The 23,071-nt window shown below is 36.3% G+C and overlaps 1 protein-coding gene and 1 long non-coding RNA gene across 17 annotated transcripts in view; one reads left to right on the forward strand and one right to left on the reverse strand.

The window, feature by feature from the left end:
* LOC145546789 (uncharacterized) overlaps nt 1-23,071 on the forward strand; it is a 226,873-nt gene that overhangs the window by 185,989 nt on the left and 17,813 nt on the right. Inside the window, exon 3 of the long non-coding RNA XR_014083272.1 lies at nt 18,904-19,052. This is a non-coding gene — a long non-coding RNA (uncharacterized LOC145546789). The remainder of the gene's footprint in view (nt 1-18,903; nt 19,053-23,071) is intronic.
* The window catches only part of SNCA (synuclein alpha), a 347,772-nt gene continuing 336,020 nt past the window's right edge, over nt 11,320-23,071 (reverse strand). For 10 of the 16 annotated variants that reach the window (XM_081594657.1, XM_081594680.1, XM_081594635.1 and 7 more), the window contains 2 exons: nt 14,115-14,198; nt 11,320-11,919 (listed from right to left, as the gene is read on the reverse strand). In XM_081594657.1, coding sequence (XP_081450783.1) covers nt 11,887-11,919; nt 14,115-14,198 — 117 coding nt within the window. In that variant the 3' untranslated portion in view covers nt 11,320-11,886. Of the gene's footprint in view, nt 12,099-14,114; nt 14,199-23,071 lie in introns of all 16 variants that reach the window. The other 6 variants (XM_081594609.1, XM_081594588.1, XM_081594578.1 and 3 more) reach the window with 1 other exon arrangement.

Below are 23,071 nucleotides of genomic sequence, written 5' to 3' on the forward strand. Positions count from 1 at the left end.
GATGAAAAGGATGTCTTTTTTTTTTTTTTGGTGTTAGTTCTAGAAGATCTTGTAGGTCTTCATAGAACCATTTAACTTCAGCTTCTTTGGCATTAGTGTTTGGGGCATAGACTTGGATTACTGTAATATTGAATGGTTTGCCTCGGAAATGAACAGAGATGTTTCTGTTGTTTTTGAGATTGCACCCAAGTACTGCATTTTGGGCTCTTTTGTTGACTATGAGGGCTACACCATTTCTTCTAAGGGATTCTTGCCCCAGTAGTAGACATAATGGTCATCTGAATTAAATTCTCCCATTCCGGTCCATTTTAGTTCACTGATTCATAAAATGTTGATGTTCACTCTTGCCATCTCCTGTTTTACCACTTCCAATTTACCTTGATCATAGACCTAACATTCCAGGTTCCTGTGCAATATTGTAATATTGTTCTTTACAGCATCAGACTTTACTTCCATCACCAGTCACATACACAATTGGACATTGTTTTCACTTTGGCTCAGCTCTTCATTCTTTCTAGAGCTATTTCTCCACTCTTTGCCAGTAGCATATTGGGCATATCCAGTAGCATATTCCCTAAAGATTAGCACTCCCTCTTTTGTTTTCAGTGATTTAGAGTTTATTTAAAGGATGAAGTCAACTTGATTGTGGTTTAAAGAACACAGAATTATCATTTCAAAAATAAATGTCACTTACTTGACGGTAGGCACTTAAAAGATGTTGTCTATGCTATACTTATATTAATTATACACCCGAAGGGATTCCCTGGTAGCTCAGTGGTAAAGAATCAACCTGCAGTGCAGGAGTCGCAGGGGATGCAGATTTGATCCCTGGGTCAGGAAGATCCCCTGGAGGAGGAAATGGCAACCCACTGCAGTATACTTGCCTGGAGAATTCCATGGAATGAGGAGTCTGGTGGGCTATGGTCCATAGGTTTGCAAAGAGTCAGACATGACTGAAGCAACTGAGCATGCACACATACACCTGAATTGTATAACAAGTTTTAGTCATGCGTTTATTTTTAGCAATTGTACAAATGGGTTTCTTTCCATCTTACTCTTAATACATCCAGTGAAAGATACTTGATATTTAGAAATGACATCTAATAGATTGAGTTATTCATTCAAATATTTACTCTGAGCAAGTTTCTACCTGAAACTGTACTATGAAAGTTCAAGAATGTGTTCAGTAAGGAACTTTATTAAATTATATTTGTGTGGGTATATGGGTCATTCTTAAATACTAAGTTCCTATTTTTTGTGCTTAAAATTTAGATGTGGAATTTTGTGTTTTATTTTCTTGGACACTTGTATGTAAAATTATTATACTTAAATTACTTAAGAATTATATGTACATTTCCCAACAAGCAATAAAGAAGTTATTAGGATACGAGTGGATATAGTGGTTTAGAGAAAGAAGATAACGAATCCTAAATCTGTTTTATAGGAGAACTTTCAAGGATTGGAAGCATTATTATGCTTCCAGGGTATGTTGGATTCCACTGTTAATAACTTTTATCCCTTCTAGAGACATATACTAGAATATTGCCATGAGTTCAGGTGAATTTTGCTTGGAATAGTTTTTGTAGCAATTAAGTGTTATTGGTTGAAAGTCTATTTTAATCTAGCCAAGATGGCAAGACCATACAATCTTAGGTGTTTGCTTATTTATAAAATGAAGGCATTGGACAGTTATAAAGTGATGTTATGATCCTCAGAATGTTCTAGGCTATCAGGCCTAGAACTTGTTTGTTTACCCCTGGGAAGGGTTGACTGGGGAGGAAAGGTAGGATCACTCTTCTGTAAGAGCTGTGGACACTAATTTGTTTTCTAGACTCTGATATACAGAACTGCTAAGGTTGGTTAGTCTTCCTACATTTGCATTAGATCCTAAATCTTGACTTGGCCTCACTCCTATTTTTTTTTTTAACCTTTTCACAATCTAGAGTGTTATGAATTATTCTTGCTTTGCTTGGGGGGAAGTTCACTATAGCAATCCCACTCTCAGCTTCTGTCTGAACTTAACAGAATAAAAGCATCCACCAAAAAGAAAACTTAACTAGATAACCACAGGCAACATAAATTCAGTCAAAAATCTACCTAGGAAATGTGACCTTTTACAAATGTGTGCTTTGAGGATATTCCTAAAGCACAATGTCAATCAATCAGATTCTTCGAATTCATATGTTAGGAGGCTTTGATTTTTTTTTCCCGGAAAGAAAACAAAACAGTGAACTTCTACAAAGTGAATATTGTATCTCAGAGATTGTGAGGCCCAAATACATGAAAATATACCTTTTTTATATTTTTGTTTCACCTCTGTCCAAGATATGTATGAAATCACGTGGTTTAGAACACAATTCTCAGCATCATCTTTCTTTAAAACTCTAAATTTCTCAAAGTATCAAGATCACAGTAAAAACTTGCTTATTATTTTGCCAAATGCCATGAGTTAAAGCAGACATTTTGGGCTACCCAATGGACATGGTGATAAGGCATTATACGTGGTTTATTTTTATTCTCTTCAGTACTCACCTTTTTGGTCTGCAGCCTGACCTTGGTCTTGCCAACTCAGAGGGACTCCAGAATCTCACTGGGAACCCCTGGCTTTGATGGAAGTCACTCTGCTGTGCTGTCAGGATTCCCTGATGCTGCCTGGATGAAGAGTACTGGTTCCTCTGTCCCTAGAGCCACATCTTACCCACATGCCCCTGGCCATTTCTTTCTGGACCGTTAGTGGGTTGTCATTTTGGGGATTTTTTTTCCCCTATTACCTGTATATCTAAACTTTTCCCCAGTATTTCCTTCTTCCCACAGATGAGTAAATTTCAGAATATTTTTTCTCCCAATATGTTCTGTACTATAAAGCATCCAAGCCTTCTCTAGCTTAATATTGTGAGGTACCTTCACAGTTTGTACCAATCACTCCATCGGGTCTTTTCCTTAAGGAAAAGAAATGCTTTTAATTCTATTGCTGGGTGGGCAGCAATTGGGGCTTTTGCTTAGAGCTTCTAGAAACCTAGAAGAAGTGGCAAATTAAAACATCCATCTCCATCTATTCGGGACATAATGTGGGCCTGCATTAAAGAGGAAGTCAGTGCGGTTTGCCCAGTCACCATCCTTAGGATGGTCTGGGACTTCTTTCTTTCTTAAGAAAGAACCTGATTATGAATGTCCTTGACTATGGGGAGTTATGGAGAAGGCAATGGCACTCCACTCCAGTACTCTTGCCTGGAAAATCCCATGGACGGAGGAGCCTGGTGGGCTACAGTCCATGGGGTCGCTAAGAGTCGGACACGACTGAGCAACTTCACTTTCACTTTTCCCTTTCATGCTCTGGAGAAGGAAATGGCAACCCACTCCAGTGTTCTTGCCTGGAGAATCCCAGGGATGGCGGAGCCTGGTGGGCTGCCATCTATGGGGTCGCACAGAGTCAGACATGACTGAAGCAACTTAGTAGCAGCAGCATGGGGAGTTATGATTTAGAAAGGTTCCATTTGACTGTGTTATGTTTTTAAAAGAGCTGTTTGGTCATACGCTTCTACTAGACATAAAATAGAAGAAAAATGGTTCTTCTGCCTCTGTGCAAAATTATAACAATGAAAATAATCAGAAACAACAACAATAACAAAGTATCTTCTTCCTGAAGACATTGAAAATTATACAGTCTTTGTGTTTCCCATTCAGATTTTGGCTATTAAGAAACTTAGATCTAACTCTAGGGTTTAAATGTATTGTTCCACACTATATTCTCAAGACATTTTTCTCCACTCTCTATAAATAAGGTCTCACATTTTAAAACATTTCGGATTTATTTTACAGTCCAGAGTGGTTTTTTGGTTTGTTCATTATTACTGTGAATCAGGTCTGAATATTTCTTATATAGGTTAGATAAGAACAAAAGATGCATTCAGAAATCAGTAACATTATACAGATATTAAGTGGTAAAGATTAAAATGTGAACAACTTCATACTGAATTCATTCCACAGTTAAATATGCAAGATTACAAGATCGGTTTATTTTAAGCTAATGATGGGTGTGTGTGGCAATAGGGATGGAGAGGTTTATCTGTAAAGAAATTGCTCTAAGAATTCAAGTCAATTATAGACTATCAATATGAATTATCATCTATAGGAAAGTGACTATTATGTGGAAATTATTGTTACTCCAAAAAGAATTACTTTGAGCAACCTGTTCCTAGTGCATCCAGGAATTGTTGGCATGAAAACAATGACAAAAGCTGTGTCTAATGGCCTGGAACTACATAGGACAGTGACAAACCGCGAGAGCAAAACTCCTTAATATTGATTTGCAGACCTGTTCTTAAACGTGACTGACATGGTTTTGAGTTGGACTAGGATCTTTTTCTGAATGACACCAATGTCCAACAATATTTCATCTCCAAACTTTGCTCGCATATTCAGAACTCAGTTATTAACAGTATATAATATACTAATGTTTTAAATCATGCTTTTTGTTTGTTTAGAGGACATTAAGAAAATTGTGAAAAAGGTTTTTGTCTTAGTTTTACCCTTTTGCTCACCATTCTCGGCAAGTGGCCTAGCTAAAAGCTTAGTACAGGCTGCTACGGGTGCCCACAGCTGATTGCTGGGGAAGCATGCCAAGAAGGCGTGCCAGATTTCTCATCATTCAACATGGCAGTCCATTTTCAACAGCAGGAGTCTGTCCTGCTGAACTACAAATGCTTAGCAGCCTCTCAAGACTTGCTTTGATCATTGCTATAGAGATCTGGGTGAGGCTTTATATGACAAACAATATGTGCTAGATGCTCATCTATCTGGATTTAGTCTTTGGTTATTTTTACCCCCAATAGTTGATCGCTGTTAAAAACTGTAGTATTGGATCATAATTTTCTGCCACTCTAACTTAGTTCCCAGAATAGGCTGTTTCAGATAGTTCATGTAGCACAGGACCCTTGCAAGCATCTTACCAGCTCACTTGCTTTTTTCAGCAGTGATCCTAGGGACTCACGAAAGACATAAAGAGGAAACAATATTTTCCTTTATGACTATTGGTATTTCTGTTGCATTTTGTGTAATCCAAACAGTTTTGTGTAAAATGTTGCCTCCTTTGGGGTAAAAAATGAAAATTATCAAATGAGAGCAGTATTGGGAAAGATAATGGAAAATGAATGAGATTTGTGAAAAGAATGGAAATTCAAGTGCCTGTTTTTCTCCTTTCACCTTGTGGTTAGTACAAAATCTATTTTAGACCATATATATATATATATATATATATATATATATATATATATATATATATATATGAAGAAGTGAAGTGAAAGTTGCTCAGTCATGTCTAACTCTTTGTGACCCCATGGACTATACAGTCCATGGAATTCTCCAGGCCAGAATACTGGAGTAGGTAGCTTTTCCCTTCTCCAGGGTATCTTCCCAACCCAGGGATCAAATCCATGTCTCCTGCATTGTGGGCAGATTCTTTACCAGCTGAGCCACAAGGGAAGCCCAAGAATACTGGAGTGGGTAGGCTATCACTTCTTCAGCAGGTCTTCTCTACCCAGGAATCGAACTGGGGTTTCCTGCATTTCAGGTGGTTCTTTACCAACTGAGATATCAGGGAAGCCCATATATACATACATACATACATACATACATATATATATATATATATATATATATACGCACACACACACACATATATATATACATGTCTTTTTTTTCTGTGACCAGAACCAAAATTAGTGAATATATGATTATACATATAAAGATAAATATAAAAAACATATCACTTGAATGTGAAGATGTGTGACTTGATGAGTATAGCTGTGTCTAAAGACAGATGTGTTCCATGAATACAGTGTTTGGATTCGGTACATATTTATCTCTTAGTAAGTTATGTTTGCTCAACTTTCTTTGATGCTAAGTGATATTCTACAAATATCCATACTGGTTATTCAACCATTAAAATCCTCCCGTAACTCTTGGTAAATAGTCTCTGCTCAAGTCTCCAGAGTGGCTCTGTGTGTGTCCAGCCATGACTCAACCATCACCCTAATCTTGATCACTGTTTTATTTATTGAGATATAATTGACACATAGCATTACATTATTTTCAGGTGTACAGTATAAGGATAAATATTGGTATATGTTGTGAAATGATCACAATAAGTCTAGTTAACATACATTACCACCATGTTTTTTGTTGTGATGAGAACTTATGTTTTAATACTCCTTATTTTATTTATTTGGTTGTGTTGGGTCTTAGTTGCAATATACAGGATCTTCACTGAAGTGCATAAACTCTTTAGTTATGGCACACGGGCTTGGTTGCTTTGCAGCATTTAGGATCTTAGTTCCCTGACCAGGGATCAAACCTGTGTCTTTTGCATTGCAAGATAAATTTCGAACCACTGGACCACCAGGGAAGTCTCAATCTCTTGTCTTTTTGACGATAGCCATTCCAAGTATGAGGTGATATCCTGGTGATTTTGATGTACATTTCCCTGATGATTAATGATGATTCACCTTTTCATAACCATATTGGCCATCTTTATGTCTTCTTTGGAAAAATGCCTGTTCAGATTTCCTGCTGATTTTTTATTTGAATTATTTGCTATTGAGCTCTATCTTTGTATATTTTGGACCATATTAACCTCTTAACAGATATATGATTTGCAAATGTTTTCTCCAGTTCAGTAGATTGCTTTTTCATTTAGCTGATGATTTCCTTTGCTTGCAGCTTTTTATTTTGATATGGTCACACTTTTTTTTTTCTTGCTTTTATTACTTTTATTATTTTCTTTTGAATCAAAAATATAATTGCCAAGAGTGATGTCAAGGCCTTACTGCTCATGCTTTTTATTCTAGGAATTTTATGGTTTCAGGTCTCGCATTCAAGTCTTTCAACCATTTTGAGTCAGTTTTGGTGTATAGTGTAAGATGGTAGTCCAGTTTCATTCTTCTGCATGTGTCTGTCCAGTTTTTCCAACATCATTAATTGAAGAGACTATCCTTTCACCATTGTATATTCCTGGCTTCTTTGTTGTAGATTAACTGACCTTATATGCACAGATTTATTTTAGGGATCTCTATTCTGTTCCATTGATCTGTCTGTTTTTATACCAATACCATATTGTTCTGACTGCTGTAATTTTACAGTGAGGGAGTATGGTGCCTCCAGCTTTGTTCTTATTTTTCAAGACTGCATTGGCTATTATAATTTTTATATTGGATATAAATTAGGAATATATCTAAACATTTAAAATATTTATTTACCTTTAAAAATATAGTGTCCCCTACTACTACCACCACCACCACCCCACCACCGCCACTTGTACTACTACTACTAATAGCATCACTGATTCATTGATCACTTATCATAGGTAAGTCATAGTCCTAAGCATTCCACTTATATTAACTCATATAATCCACACAACACTGCTTGGAGGTACTATTACTGTCTTCTGCATTTTTACAGACAAGAAAACAGGAACATCAAGAGCTTATGTAACTTGTTCAAAGTAACACAGGTAGTAAATAACATAACTGGGAGTCAAATCTACATAGTCTAGTTTTAGAATCTAGGATCCTCACTACTACTGCTGCCAAGCTAATTAAGCAAACACCCCTGATTATTTTAGGTAAAGAATATTGTATTCTTTTCTAAGATAAACACATAGACTTGCCACTATATTTGTTTAGATTTGACTTTACTGGAGCCCAGCTTTGCTTTGACATTTACAGATGGTCTAGCTTTCATCTCACTGCAAGACATAAAGCAACCTGGTATTTAGTTCACCTGCAAAAGGCAGTTAGGAAACCCTAGAGGAACCTAATTAAAATGCAGCACATTTCCAAGGCACCATATCTTGCTGTGTTGCCATAGAAACGGTGGGGATTTCTGGTCACTGACCTTTAAGGGAATCTGAGGATACATTTTCATAAGGTTCATAAGAGCTACTCAAGAATATTAACTGTATTTGCAGGATCAACTTTTGAAATCCCCTATGCAATCCTATCTGATTTTAGAAGTATATTACATCAGCAAAACCTACTAGAGGCTCAAACTAGACTTTCTGAAGGAATGTTTTTTAACTGCTTCCAATATGCCATCTGTGCTACTGGATTTAAAATAATCAAAGGCAGTAGAAAACAAACATAAAAGAAAATCTTAGATAATTAAATAGGAGATATTGAAGCTAAAATAAAATTTAGAAATAGTTTTGGTATTATAGCTATTCTATTGCATTTTGATTTTTGAAAGTAAGCTTACTCAAAGAATAAAACATAGCATTACTATATCACAAAATACACTTAGAAAATCAAGGCTTATATAATTAAAAAATGTTATTAATTCATGTACTTTCATTTGTTCATTTATAAATTCATCCATTAATAAATATGTATAATTGAAAACATTTTATTTATACTTTGTATATGTACTTTAGCCATTTGATGGAAGCAAAGTACCCATGATGCAATAGGAAGATGAAAAAGCCTGCCTTACTATAATCTACTGTTACTATGTTGATATTTTTCTCTTCTACTGAAAATAAATAACTTAGTTCTAATGACATGATATGCATAGTTTAGTTATAAGGAAAGATTGATAAGGGTATCAGGAGCTGATTTCTCCTAGAATTAGAAATAAATCTCCATATATATGAATATCATTTATTTTAGACAGACACCTGAAGAAGACTAGAAATATAGTAATAATTATATGTAGAAAAGCAAGGCTACTTCCCCATTCTCTGGACTTCAGTGGGATACTGACATATTTGTGTATCCTCACTCTGAAAAATGATGTGGCTAGGGGCTGAAAGCACAGTTTGGCCCCGTATTCATCGGACTTCTGCTTTGGCCATTTCCCAGCTCTGTGGCTCGGGGAACGTTACTTAGCCTGCAGGTACTCCTGTTTGCTCATGTATAAAGTGAGGACAGGAATGGAACTTAGAGCTGTTTGAGAATAAATCAAGTTACTATTGATCAATCGCATCTATATTTGACATACAGTAATTAAACAAAGTTATCTCCAGTTCAAATTCCAGGGACAGAGCAAACAGGGAGGTACCAGCCCTGTGTACTCTTTGCCAAGACAGAACACAGTAGGATGAATTCATGCCAGATAAAAAGTCATGCAGTAGACAAGGAGTCTGTCAAGTTTTCAGTTAGAAAATTGTGTTTTTCTTCCTCAATATGGATGGGGAAGCACTATGATGGTCCTTGAAGTGTGTATATTGTGTCTGTGTATGCGTGCCATGAGTGCTGATCCAATAGTTACCCACTGGATAAGCCAAGATAGGGAATATTAATATATCTCATTGCTGGTGGGGAGCTTCTGAAAAATATCTGACTTGGAATGTCAAACCATATATTTGATTGTTGTACTGCTAAGTGTGGCCAAAGCCTATCTTGACCTGTTTTGCTCAAGTGCAATGGAGCATATGAGGCTAAATAACTCGGATTTGGGGGCATGAGGTCTGCAAAATAAACTTGAGAGCAAGCTAACCATCAGGCCACTTGTGAGGTAGTTGTCTTAGCAGTGGCTGTGAGACAAGATTCCTGACAAGGCTTATGTGCCTTGCACTACTTTTTAAGTGCTTTGTTCAGAATACACTACTGGTGTATATCTTCCCATGGTGTTTTCTAGGCACATATTAGTGCTAGAATAGAAGGCTTCTTATACAAAAAGATCTCATTTTCCATGTGGTTTCTTCATTAATGTATCTAATAAAACAAGAGACTTACCATTTTCCAGTTTGACTATACAGCAGTTTAACATTCTCTGTAGTCTGTTTCCAATTATGTAAAAAGGAAAGTTTCTGTGATATCAGGCTTATAATCATTATATTCATCCTAACTTGCTTCCTTGCCAATGCCTAATATACATCACATTACTCATGATTGCATATAGCACTTCTAGAATAGTTTCTTAAAATTATATTTTCTACTGGTGACTTTTTAAAGGGACTATGCTATTTTTCTCCTGAATAATTAAAAAGATAAATCAAAAGATTGATTTGTATAGGTCTTTTGACAGGCAAATTTATTGTCAGTACCCATGTGGAGTTAACAGATCTTCCCTAATTAAAAAAAAAAAAAAAGAAGGAAATAAACTTTTCTAGAGAAATATCCTGGAATTCATATGTTTAGCAGAATTCAAAGGCATCCAGGAAATTTTCATAAATCTAGAGATCTTAAGGCAATTCTTTGGTAGTTCCCAGAGATGTTTAAAAGGTATTTCCTAGAAGGAAAAACATTTGTTTAAAAAAAAAAAGAAAATGCTAGGTTAAAGTTAAGTTCTCTCAAAGCCTCTAATGTGCTAATATGCCTTATGAATATCCAAAGAGGACATCATCAAAAGTATCTTATACTTCACTATTCTATAGAACTCAGTTTTTGTTTTTATTTATTGAAGTATAGTTGATTTACAAATGTGTTAAGTTTCTGTTGTACAACAAAATTATTCAGGTGTGTGTGTGTACGTACGTATATTCTTTTCCATTATGGTTTATCCTGGTGTATTGAATATAGTTCCCTGTGCTATACAGTAGGATATTGTTGTTTATCCATTCTATATGTAATAGTTTGTATCTGATAACCCCAGACTCCCAATCCTACCCTCCTCCCCGGCAACCACAAGTCTGTTCTCTACATATTAATGCATTAGTCTGTTTCATAGATAACAGTAGTTTCCTTTGTGTCATATTTTAGATTCCACATATAACTGATATCATACCGTATTTGTCTTTCTCTGACTTACTTCACTTAGTATGATAATCTCTAGGTCCATCTATGTTGTTTCAAATGGCATTATTTCATTCATGGCGAGTAGTATTTCATTATGTATATGTACCACATCTTCATCTTCATCCCTCTTGTCAATGAACATTTAGGTTGTTTCCATGTTTTGGCTATTGTGAATGGTTGCTATGAATATAGGGGTGTATGTATCTTTTAGAATTATAGTTTGGTCTGGATATATGCCCAGGAGTGCAATTGCTGGCTCATATGATAATTCTATTTTTGTTTTTTTGAAGAATCTCCATACTGTTTTCCATAGTGGCTGCACCAGCTTACATCCCCACCAACAGTGTAGGAGGGGAACCCAGTTTTTTAGTAGAGCCTCTTAAGGTACTAGTGCATATAAAAACAAACTTGGGACAGTGTTGCTTCAGGAAATTTCCTCAGAAAAGGGTTAATATTTCATCTCATCTTTTTTAAACACTTCTAAAATTCCTCCTCCTTCAAATGACTGTTAAGAACTTTTAGTTGTGTTAGTTCTCATTTCATGTTGTTTATAAGCATGGTTTTATTATTAAAGTGAAAGGGGATAAAATTTTTGTAATGAGATACCATTTTATTTTAATTTTCACCATTTTATGTACAAACACAAGTTAATAAAACATACCACAAAACAGTAAAATTTTATAGTTAATATTTATAGGTGCATAGTTTCATGCTCACATATTTAAGTATTGTATATATTAACAAATTTCACAATACATCATTATTCTTTAGAATCATTAAAAGACACCATAAAATCTTATAATCTATGATAGTAAATCACTCACAATTTTTCAACAGCAACAAAAAAATAGTGAAGATTTAGAAATAAGTGGTAGTCACTTAGGTGTTTTTAATTTGTTTTAACATTTTATATTTGAAGCCACAATATCCACAGTACACAAAGACCCTGCTACCATTTATTCAGTGAGAGGGAAGCACCGAAATGCTGAGTTGGTGGGGCAGGTACAGATAATCCGATCACTGCTGATGGAAGACTTCAAAACACACTGTGAAATCTTTGAGAAAAATGTCATGACTGGGCATGTTGGAACTGAGCACTGGTACAGGATGGAACATCTGTCAGCAGGTCTCAGGAAATTGGGAGCAAAGATATCCCTTAGGCTTCGGGTTCGTAGTCCTGATACCCTTCCTAGTATAAGGAAAATCAGAAAGGCAACATGAAGTTTAGTGTAAGTGACCAGTAATCAAGGGCTTCAGGGAAAATGGGATAGGACATGGCTTGCCATTTTGAAAAAAGGATATAGTCCTACAGTTCTGGAACTATTCTCCTACATCCAATGCAATTTTCTTTTTAATAGTTTCACCTGCCTGTCAAATACAAAAGTGAATTAATTAGGGTGGTAGTCAGAGTTAGATATCTGAATTCTACTTCCAGATGTGCTGTTTAACGATCTATGACCTGGTCCTGTAGGACAAAGTAGCTAGTCTGTCTTACCTGACTCTCATTTTCTCCAACTGATGTGTGAGAACCAAATCAGGTAATTTTTTAGAAAGAAATTAAGACACATAAAGACAAGTCACATTTTCTCTCCTTTTACTTCCCAATTGGAAATTTCATCTTCATCTGCAGCTTTAATTATTTCTATTTCAAAGCTCTTCCTTTCCCCTACAATATTTGAATAACACGTACAATAAAAATATTAATGGTCTTAACCAAAGAGGCCAAATTAGTCCTCCTAAAGAACAACTCTAATAATATCAGGATCCTGCTTAAAAACAAACATGCTTTTAATACTCAAGCTGCTTTCTGAATAAAGTACAAACTTTTATGGCTAGGTTTTTCTAGTATTTCACAAGTCATCTTGGGCCAATCTCTGCAGCCTTCATCTGTCACTATTCTCAGAGCTTGAATCACGTTTAATTACCCACTGTGCCTCAGACATATCCACCTGGATTCCCAGGCATGTGTGCCTTGGAGATTTTCTTGTGCTAGAATGTCCTTCCTTCATTTTGACCTGTCACATCGCCCACCCCTTCCCAGCCAGATCACCAACACCTCTTCTATAAAACTTACTCTGATTGATCTAAGAAAAATCTTGTATAATACTAACTTTGTGCATGGTGTATATTTTTGCCCCTGTGATGCCTCGTGCATAAAAGGCAGTAATGTTTGTCAAGGGTATCATGATAAATAAATGAAAGGATACATTTGTATTTTTTTTTATCAAACATACTAAACTGTAAACTCCTTGTGTTCTTGTACTAGCAAATACTTTTGTATTCTCTGTAGTGTTTAGCATTGTGCCATGCATTGGGAGCCCAAAAAGTTTGTTTGGGATTTTCCATAAGATCATACAGAAAAATCCCAAATGAACTTTTTTGCCAATCCGATATTAAAAAAACCCAGAATATTGGTAAAATTAGGAAAATAAACAATTTAGTCTGTTTCTACAAGCGGCAGATTATCAATATACTTTTAAAAAATGCCATGAAGAAGAATAACCCTACTATAACACACTTTAACTCAGGTTTTAATGGTGATGTCTCATTTTGATATCAAGGTAATATTGTTCTCACAGAATTAGTGCTCCCTCTGTTTTTTTGATAAGTTAATTGACATTAATTGTAATTAGTTGATATTTCTTTATATGTTTGGCAAAATTTACCAGTGAAGGCATCTATCTAGTCCTGGAATTCTCTTCATGGCTAGGTTTTTATTTTTTTTAATAATTCAATATTTTTGTTACAAATCTATTCAGATTTTCTGTTTCTTCCTGAGTCAGTCATTCATCTAAAGGTATTTTCTAATTTCCCTTCTGAAACATTTTCTATTAAAGAAACTTTAAATCATGCTGTTTAGAATGCTAGACTGAAATATATCCATTATTAAAAACCATCCATTTATCATATTTCTACTCTATAATTTTGATTTACTATGCACACATCCAGCTGGAAATGTATGATCAATAATAATTACATTCTCTTGGTATTTAGTTGATTTCTCTAACTTTCCATTTGGGGATTTGTTTTAGAAGGTAAAGTTTCTAGTAAAATAATTCTTTAATGTAGGGATCAGCAAACTCTTTCTGTAAAGGGCCAGGCTGAAAATATTTTAGGCTATGTGGTGCACATATGGTCTCTGTCACTGCTGCTGCCTTTTTAAAAAATAACTCTTTACAAATGTAAAAACGATTCACAGCTTGCAAGTTGTCCACACGCTAGACGTCTTGGATCTGGCCAACTTGTGCATCTAGAGAGCAAGTCATTCTCTTTAAGAACAAAGGTAAGGGAAATCTGAAGGTGACAGACTTGGGGTACTGATTATTAGACCCAATTTGAACTTTTACGCTTTCTGTTTGGAGTTTTATATATATAAATTCTTACCTCAGAAGGCATTTCATAAGCCTCATTGTCAGGATCCACAGGCATATCTTCCAGAATTCCTTCCTGGGAGGCTCCTTCTTCACCCTAATATTTAAATGAAAAGCAATCAAAGATTATGAAGCGGTACCATTATTTACTTCTGAAAATCACGATCATATTTTGAAAAAAATCTTTTACACAGTACTGGCAGAGATGTGGTAAAAAATGGCACTCTTTAATATTACTGATAACATTCTAAACTATACAGTGCCTTTGGTAAAACATTGAGGCTACATGTGTTATTTACCCTAAAAATATATGATTTTTTTTTTTGCCAAGTAATCTACCATTCAGAAAACAGTCCAAAGCTAGAGAACAAAGGTGTTTTTAATAGGATCAATGACAGAATAAAAAATTCTTAACCTAAATATTCTAATAGATGATGAAAAGATAGAAAAATTATCATTCAGCTATTCAATAGATAATTATGAAAGCATCTATTACTGTGACATAAGTTATATGAAAATAACCTCTTTTATAATGTTTAGCAGTATATAAGTGTTGTATATATTATAGATATAATAGGTAGAATTCAGATACAAAGGTGAAACAGACTGGAGAAAGGCACAACAAAATATTAAGAGTACTATTTGTTGGGCAGTTATACATATATTTTTGTAAGCTTTTAACTTATATAGCCATTTATAATATAAAAGCATACATATTTTATACTTTATTTCTAATGATGGCAAAGAAAACTGAAATTTCAAGATTGAAACTGTACATATTTGGAGGAACAAAAATCAAATATTTGGTCAGAAATAGGAATGGCATTGAAGCATGTAAATTATCATATGTGAAACAAATCACCAGTCCAGGTTCGATGCATGATACAGGGCTCTTGGGGCTGGTGCACCGGGATGACCCAGAGGGATGGGATGGGGGGGAGGTGGGAGGGGGTTTTTGGAAGGGGAAAACATGTACACCCATGGTGGATTCATGTCAATGTATGGCAAAACCAATACAATATTGTAAAGTTAAAAAATAGATAAATAAACTAATTAAAAAAAAAAAAAGAAATAGGATACCACAAATTCAACCTGAAATGATCATGTTTTATTATTGTTCTTCATTAAATACCTTTTGTTGCTTTGCATTTATTCCAGAAAAGGAATTATATAAAGGAGTCATTGAAAACTGAAAAAGCAAGGAAGCAACATGAGCCTATATAGAATTACTCAAATATATCAAATAGTCCTTCAGTCAATGTGGCTTCTATTTAAAACTATGCCTGATGTGGGGCTTCCCAGGTGGTATTAAAGAACCTGCCTGCCAATGCAGCAGACGTAAGAGATGCAGGTTCGATCCCTGGGTCAAGAAGATCCTCTGGAGGAGGGCATGGCAATCCACTCCAGGATTCTTGCCTGGAGAATCCCATGGACAGAGGAGCCTGGCAGGCTACCGTCCATAGGGTCGCACAGGGTCAGACATGACTGAAGCGGTTTTGCACGCACACGTCTGATGTAAATAACATCTCCCCATGTTTTCATCATGTGAATGACTGACAGGTAGGGAGAGTGATAAGAAATGGCTGACAGTGAGAAAAGGTCAAACTAAAGCCCATTCTTAAATTAGCTGGGCAGAGAATTTTATAGGTCATCCTCCTCTGCCCAACTCTTGCTTAATTGATCTAAAAAGTCCTAGTTGTTTACAAGTGAAATAAGGTAATATAAACCTTCCCTAAAATACTTTACTTCTAAACATGGAATAAAGGTGGTGTTTTCAGGGTTTTACCTTTTGGTAATGTCAGGAATACAAGTTCTGCTGATTGGTGGTTAGATATAAGGACTGTAATATCACAAGACTTGAGTTCAGATCCTAGCTGCTAAAGATTCCAGATCTTTCATGATGTTGGGCATGTTTCTCTAGCTTTCTCTAAGCATCAAATAGCCTTGGTGATAAAACGCGGCAACAATACCATTTTTTCATTGGGAGGAGCCAGTGACGTCATTATCCTTCTCATTAGTATTTAGATTAACTTTTAGTGATAGTCAAGTATGAGGATAATAAGGTAAATTTCCTGTTAGTATCATTTTAAGCTCTTCGAGCTTTATTTCTCTAACTTAAATTTGTTTAAAGATTTTGATACAGACTGGACAAGTCAATATGCAGAACTGACTTGCTTTCTACCACAAGTAAGGTGTTAACTGTACAACTAAGACTGGTGAATGTTATTGGATATGTGTGTACTTGGGTGTGTCTGTTGCACCTTTCAAAGTTCATCCAAGTAATGAATTCTTTGGCTAGATTGATCATGTATTGGGTTCAAGCGAAAACCACCCCTATTAATTTTAAATAATGATTTACTTAGGTTGCAAGTATTTAATAACTGCTTATTTTTAAAAGTACATTCATTTACCTAATCCTTAAAATTACACTTCAAATATCTACAGTTTTTAAAGTAAAATACATCACTTGTGGGTCAGGGCTTGAGAAACCACAGATATAATTTTAAAGAGGCCAAGTGATGAGGCAGAAATGAAGATACTTAGATAAATGGGGAAAAGTGGAAACAAGTGAAACAAATACCAGGATGGTCAATAAGTATCAACATGTCATAAGAAGAGGCCTATATTTTCAGATATCGTTATTCTCTAAAGGAATATATGTTGATTTCACAAGTCTGACTGCTAAGACTTTAAATGTTGTTCTTTAGAGAATAAGACTACTGATTTCATTAAAATAAAGATAAATTAATATTAATAAGCTATCATTAAGGTATTTACCTGTATTACATTACATGAAGTAGAAATAGCTCATAGACCTCCCATAAGGCAGAATATCCTTAACCACATCTTCCCAAGAAAATTTGGATTTAAAGAGGTTTAGTAATTTGCTCAAACTAGCAGAGGAGACTCTAGACTCTGCCCTTAACCACTATCCTGAGCTACTTCCCCAAAAGAATTTTGGGATTCAAAATGTTCTACAGATTGTAGAAACTGAGCAAACAGGAAATTCTGTCATATCCCTGACTATGCCTTGACTTCCTTTAGGACCCAGTTAACAGTCTATTCCTTGTAAACAAAATTGTCTCATAACTTGATTGCTGAAATCCATCAAAGAAGTTTATCCACAAGCATTGTATGTTCTATGGGCCCTTTGTACCCTTTATACTATAAAAGTTTACCCAGAAGGAAAAAAAAAAACAAAAAGTATTAGTCAAAACACAAGTGAGAATTGCCTTTGTTTATCAAAACACTGATAAATTCTCTAGTGCGTATTAAAAAAAAAAGAGAAACTAGTGAGCGTTAAGGAAATAGTGGGGATTAAGTGGCAGTATAAAAGATAATTACTCAAAATTCTTTAAAAATAGGGGTTATGATGCTCAGCTTCCTATTTTCTGTCCAGTCTTGTGCTGCAGTATAATTTCACCATCCTACCATATCCTTCACACATAGCCTGTTGGCTCTAAATATTCATTAAAGTGCTACCCAGGGGTCAGACTAGGATGGGACAGTATGACGAAAGCACAGCAGAGGTAGGAGATGGACTGCATAGTTGGAAGCAAGGAATTGGAATCAGAATCGAGCAGGAAAAATCTGTCACAGGAAAATCCTCAAACATGTATCTTGCCTTTCCGGTAAGAACTGTACCCTAGGGTAAACAAATAGTTGATGACCACAGGTTTTCTTTATGTAGATACAGTCTTTTCTTCTAAGAAAGGAATGGATTAGAATTCTATCACCTTTTTTTACAAGGAATCTAGGTAAGGATCATTAACGGCTTGCCACTGTGACATGAAGAGACATAACCACATACATGTGCCCTGATGGCAGACATATCAACACCTATAAAAATATCTTTGCCAAACATTAGAATTTCATTGAAATCTAAATATCACTAGAACTGACAGTTCACAGCAAATATAAGAGACTGAAAACAAGTTCACATCATTGAATGAAATCAGCCAATTTTGGACTGTGGGAAATGATACAGGACAAATAACTACTTCAACGGGTAAATTTTGCAAGAAAAACAAGTTTTGGGAAACCTATAAAGGACTTGAGAGAGCATTAGAAAATTACAATTTAAGAATCTTATTTCATCTTATTTGGAATCCTAGTTTAAGAAAATGAGAAACAAACATGAGAGGGGAGAATTGCAACATTGCTTTGGATATTTAATTAGGGAGTTACTGTTTATTTTTAAAATGTAATATTGGGGTTATAAAGAAATTCCTTAAATTAAAAAATAATCAAAAGTTTTTAGATCAAAGAAGATTATCTGGGTATTTGCTTGGAAATTATGCGGTTTGGATGGAGAGAAATGAGTAGGCTCTATAAGAAACAGGAGTCTATGTGGTGGTGATTGGCTGCATTTGAAGGGAAGCAGAATATGTACCCTAAAATGTAACACTTTGGCAGGTGGATTACTTGAAGTGAAGGCAATCGAGTCCCAGCAGACTCAGGAGTAGCTTTTTACCTCTTCCACAACTGCCAAAAAGAGCATGGATTTAGAGGCCTGTACCAGAAAGAGCTCTTACCAGAGATAACTTTATTTTTTTTAATCTGAAAGCTTCATCTGCATGGCGGGGCAAACATCTGATTACCAAACATCTGTTCTTCTCATCTTCCTGTGAATCGCCCTCCTCCCCTTTGAAACTCTGGCCCCTATCCTATTCTTTAGCTCAGGGTAGTATATAAGCCTCAATTGCCTGACTGCCTTTGAGTTTCATATCTTTGTGGGGCTCCCATATGTATAAAATCAAATTTGTATTTCTCCTGTTAATCTGTCTTATGTCAAAATCTAGTTACGAGACCAACCAAAGAACCTATAAGGAATGAAAGGAAAATGTTTCCTCCCCAGTAGTGTGGCGCCCACTGTGGGGCTCTCCTTTGGCTGGACATCGTTTGTTCCATGGCTGCTGCAGCTGAGAGATCCTGGAAGCTCTGGTAGAAGGTAAGAGCTCTTACCACATCAGTTTCCTGGATCTCTGCCTGCAGGATGTGGTGGAAACAAGAGTAGGGAGAGTTCTTTTCTTTTTCTAGATTTAGATTAGCAGGAGAAAATATTTGTGTGAATGACCATCTTGGGTATAGTGACTCTGGTAAAGATTTGTTATGAATATTCTTGTTTCCTTTTGTGCTGTTTGTCATAAAGAGGAAAATCATAGGGTTGAATACAGGCACAGATCCCATAAGCTTGTTGTTTAAACTGGTCTCACAGACTGGTGAGTTCATTGCTGTCACCAGGCTGGTGTCTCTTTAGACAAGTTTTGCTGTGTTTCCCCTATATTAAAAAACAACAACAACAGATAAAGTATTCTTTTTGTCTTGCTCAGCCACATCTGCCTGTTTCAACTTCCCTTTCCTGTTAAGATTTGCAGAGAATAACTCTGTCCAGATCACTAGGCCCAGGGTATAAAGAATACTTGTGTAAATCTTGAAAGCCAGGAAGTGAATTTAGCACCATCACTTGGGATAGGTGGTAGGGCTGGCTTCACTGCTTCTTACAACAACTCCTACTTTTCCAGGGCCCTGTAATTGGGTTGGGTTCTGCTGGCTTCAGCCTTTCCTCTGCAACGCAAATATATTCTGGTCCCCCAATGCAAAGAATTGGTGTTTATGGATGGCAGTAGTTCAAGTAAATTACAAAGTCCTTTTACCTCCACTTTCACAAATTGAGAGAGGCATTAAAAAGATCAGTTGCACATTCACAGTCCCTCTTACAGGGACTCTGATTCACTGCTAAAATGCATTCTCCCGACCATAAACATTATTTTGGATATAATGTAGTTGACAGAGAAAACAGACAGTTCCCTGTGGGGAGAAGGGGCATTCTTAATGGCCCAGGCCCTCCTAAATAATCAGGGAAAGGATCAGGCTGAGTGAGGCCAGTATTCAGGGGCTAAGAGAAGCAATAGTAGAGGTTTTTCCTCCTGAGGTGAGTTGATCGAAGATTGAATTGTACAGTCAAGGAGAAAAAAAAAAGAAAAACATTAAAAAATTTAAAAGGCATACACCGTTAAACCCTAAACTCCAGCACATAGAAATCTTTTGATTTCCATCTTCTTTGGAAATCTCCTTGATATAAGGGGGCAAATTAAGATAATGTATTTGAATGGGTGAACCAGCCATTTGATATCACTCAGGCTGCAACCCAACTCTTTGAGGAATTAAAATCAACAGTCCTTGTCTAATAAACCTTCTAGAAGCAAAGCAAAATACATCTATCTTTACCAACCTCCAAACCTCCCCTTTTGATCTCAAAATGCTTGCACACACTGTAAAAGATCGAGACATTGAAACAAATGTTCTAAAAAGAAGGAAAGTAGTAATTATTCTAGACTTTGGATAATAAACGCACTCCAGCACTCCTTGGAGACAACATGCATTCTTTGTCCCTTGAAGATGTAAATCTTCCATATCTTTCAAATGTAAACACCCCAGAGAGATAACTAGTACACAGCCCACAATCATCTGAGACAGAAGTAAACAAGGGGGGATGGAGAAAAGGCTTTTGAAAATACAAACTGCTATAAATTTTCCCTTCCTCAAAATTTAATCCACAGCTCCCATAAGATTACTTGTCAAGGACAAATACAAATCTTAAAAATCTTTTCCACAAAAATTAGTAAAATGCTTTAGCCATTTGAGTAGGTGAACTTCCCTTGTTCCACCTTCCAGAGACACAATTTGGATTCAGCTGTTACCTATGAACTAGTGAGCTCTGTTCTGTTGTATCTGATTCTTGGCTAAAATTTTGGGATGGAAGTTACATGTCGACTACAAATTGGCACTTACCATCTACCTCTACAAGGATTAAATCACGTGCTGCAGCAGCTGCTGATTTTCAACACAGCCTGAAAGGAGTTCAAGAATACACAGAAGAACTGTACAAAAAAGATCTTCATGACCCAGATAATCACGATGGTGTGATCACTCACCTAGAGCCAGACATACTGGAATGTGAAGTCAAGTGGGCCTTAGAAAGCATCACTACAAACAAAGCTAGTGGAGGTGATGGAATTCCAGTTGAGCTATTTCAAATCCTCAAAGGTGATGCTGTGAAAGTGCTGCACTCGATATGCCAGCAAATTTGGAAAACTCAGCAGTGGCCACAGGACTGAAGAGGTCAGTCTTCGTTCCAATCCCAAAGAAAGGTAATGCCAAAGAATGCTCAAACTACTGCACAATTGCACTCATCTCACATGCTAGTAAAGTAATGCTCAAAATTCTCCAAGCCAGGCTTCAGCAATACGTGAACTGTGAACTTCCAGATGTTCAAGCTGGTTTTAGAAAAGGCAGAGGAACCAGAGATCAAATTGCCAATATCCGCTGGATCATCGAAAAAGCAAGAGAGTTCCAGAAAAACATCTATTTCTGCTTTATTGACTATGCCAAAGCCTTTGACTGTGTGGATCACAATAAACTGTGGAAAATTCTGAAAGAGATGGGAATACCAGACCATCTGACCTGTCTCTTGAGAAACCTGTATGCAGGTCAGGAAGCAACAGTTAGAACTGGACATGGAACAACAGACTGGTTCCAAATAGGAAAAGGAGTACGTCAAGGCTGTATATTGTCACCCTGCTTATTTAACTTATATGCAGAGTACATCATGAGAAATGCTGGGCTGGAAGAAACACAAGCTGGAATCAAGATTGCCGGGAGAAATATCAATAACCTCAGATATGCGGATGACACCACCCTTATGGCAGAAAGTGAAGAAGAACTAAAGAGCCTCTTGATGAAGGTGAAAGAGGAGAGTGAAAAAGTTGGCTTAAAGCTCAACGTTCAGAAAACTAAGATCATGGCATCTGGTCCCATCACTTCATGGGAAATAGATGGGGAAACAGTGGAAACAGTGTCAGACTTTATTTTTTGGGGCTCCAAAATCACTGCTGATGGTGATTGCAGCCATGAAATTAAAAGACGCTTACTCCTTGGAAGGAAGGTTATGGCCAACCTAGATAGCATGTTTAAAAGCAGAGACATTACTTTGCCAACAAAAGTCCGTCTAGTCAAGGCTATGGTTTTTCCAGTGGTCATGTATGGATGTGAGAGTTGGATGGTGAAGAAAGCTGAGCACCGAAGAATTTATGCTTTTGAACTGTGGTGTTGGAGAAGACTCTTGAGAGTCCCTTGGACTGCAAGGAGATCCAATCAATCCATCCTAAAAGAGATCAATCCTGGGTGTTCATTGGAAGGTCTGATGTTGAAGCTGAAGCTCCAATACTTTGGGCACCTCATGCGAAGGGTTGACTCATTGGAAGAGACCCTAATGCTGGGTAGGATTGGGGGCGGGAGGAGAAGGGGACGACAGAGGATGACATGGCTGGATGGCATCACCGACTCGATGGACATGGGTTTGGGTAGACTCTGGGAGTTGGTGATGGACAGAGAGGCCTGGCATGCTGCAATTCATGGGGTCGCAAAGAGTTGGACACGACTGAGCAACTGAACTGAACTGAACTATGTGTCCTAAATCTCTTTGGTAATTTAGAGTTTTGCTATATTAAGTTAAATGATGGAAATTCATTGAGGTCATTTCCAAATAAGATAAAAGACAGAAACATCAATTATTGAACATAGGTTTATCCACTTTTCAATTACAAAGAAATTAAAGATATTTGCTCCTGTCAGTAACATGTCTTGTGCCACATTAAAAAAAAAAAATTTGTACTATGAGAAAGTGTACGCGCTTCAAGAAATTATGCAATATACTCCTAAAATGCTCATCTATGGAATATTAGTCTGACGGTTCACAATTTCTTACTTAGTTTTCATTAGATATTAAGATTTCCAAGACTTAAGAATTCTAATTAATATATGTAATTAAAACTCTACAAGAAGGTAAGATGTGTTTGATAAAAGGTATGAAGTATAGAGATATGATTTATTAAGGGGAAAAAAACTAATTTTGTCCTAAAGTAACAATTATTTCTCTTATTTTCTGCTTTTTCATTTTGAAACTAA

Source organism: Giraffa tippelskirchi, chromosome 1 (genome assembly GCF_054371585.1).
Source record: "Giraffa tippelskirchi isolate mGirTip1 chromosome 1, T2T-mGirTip1v1.2.pri, whole genome shotgun sequence".
Classification (NCBI taxonomy): Eukaryota; Metazoa; Chordata; class Mammalia; order Artiodactyla; family Giraffidae; genus Giraffa; species Giraffa tippelskirchi.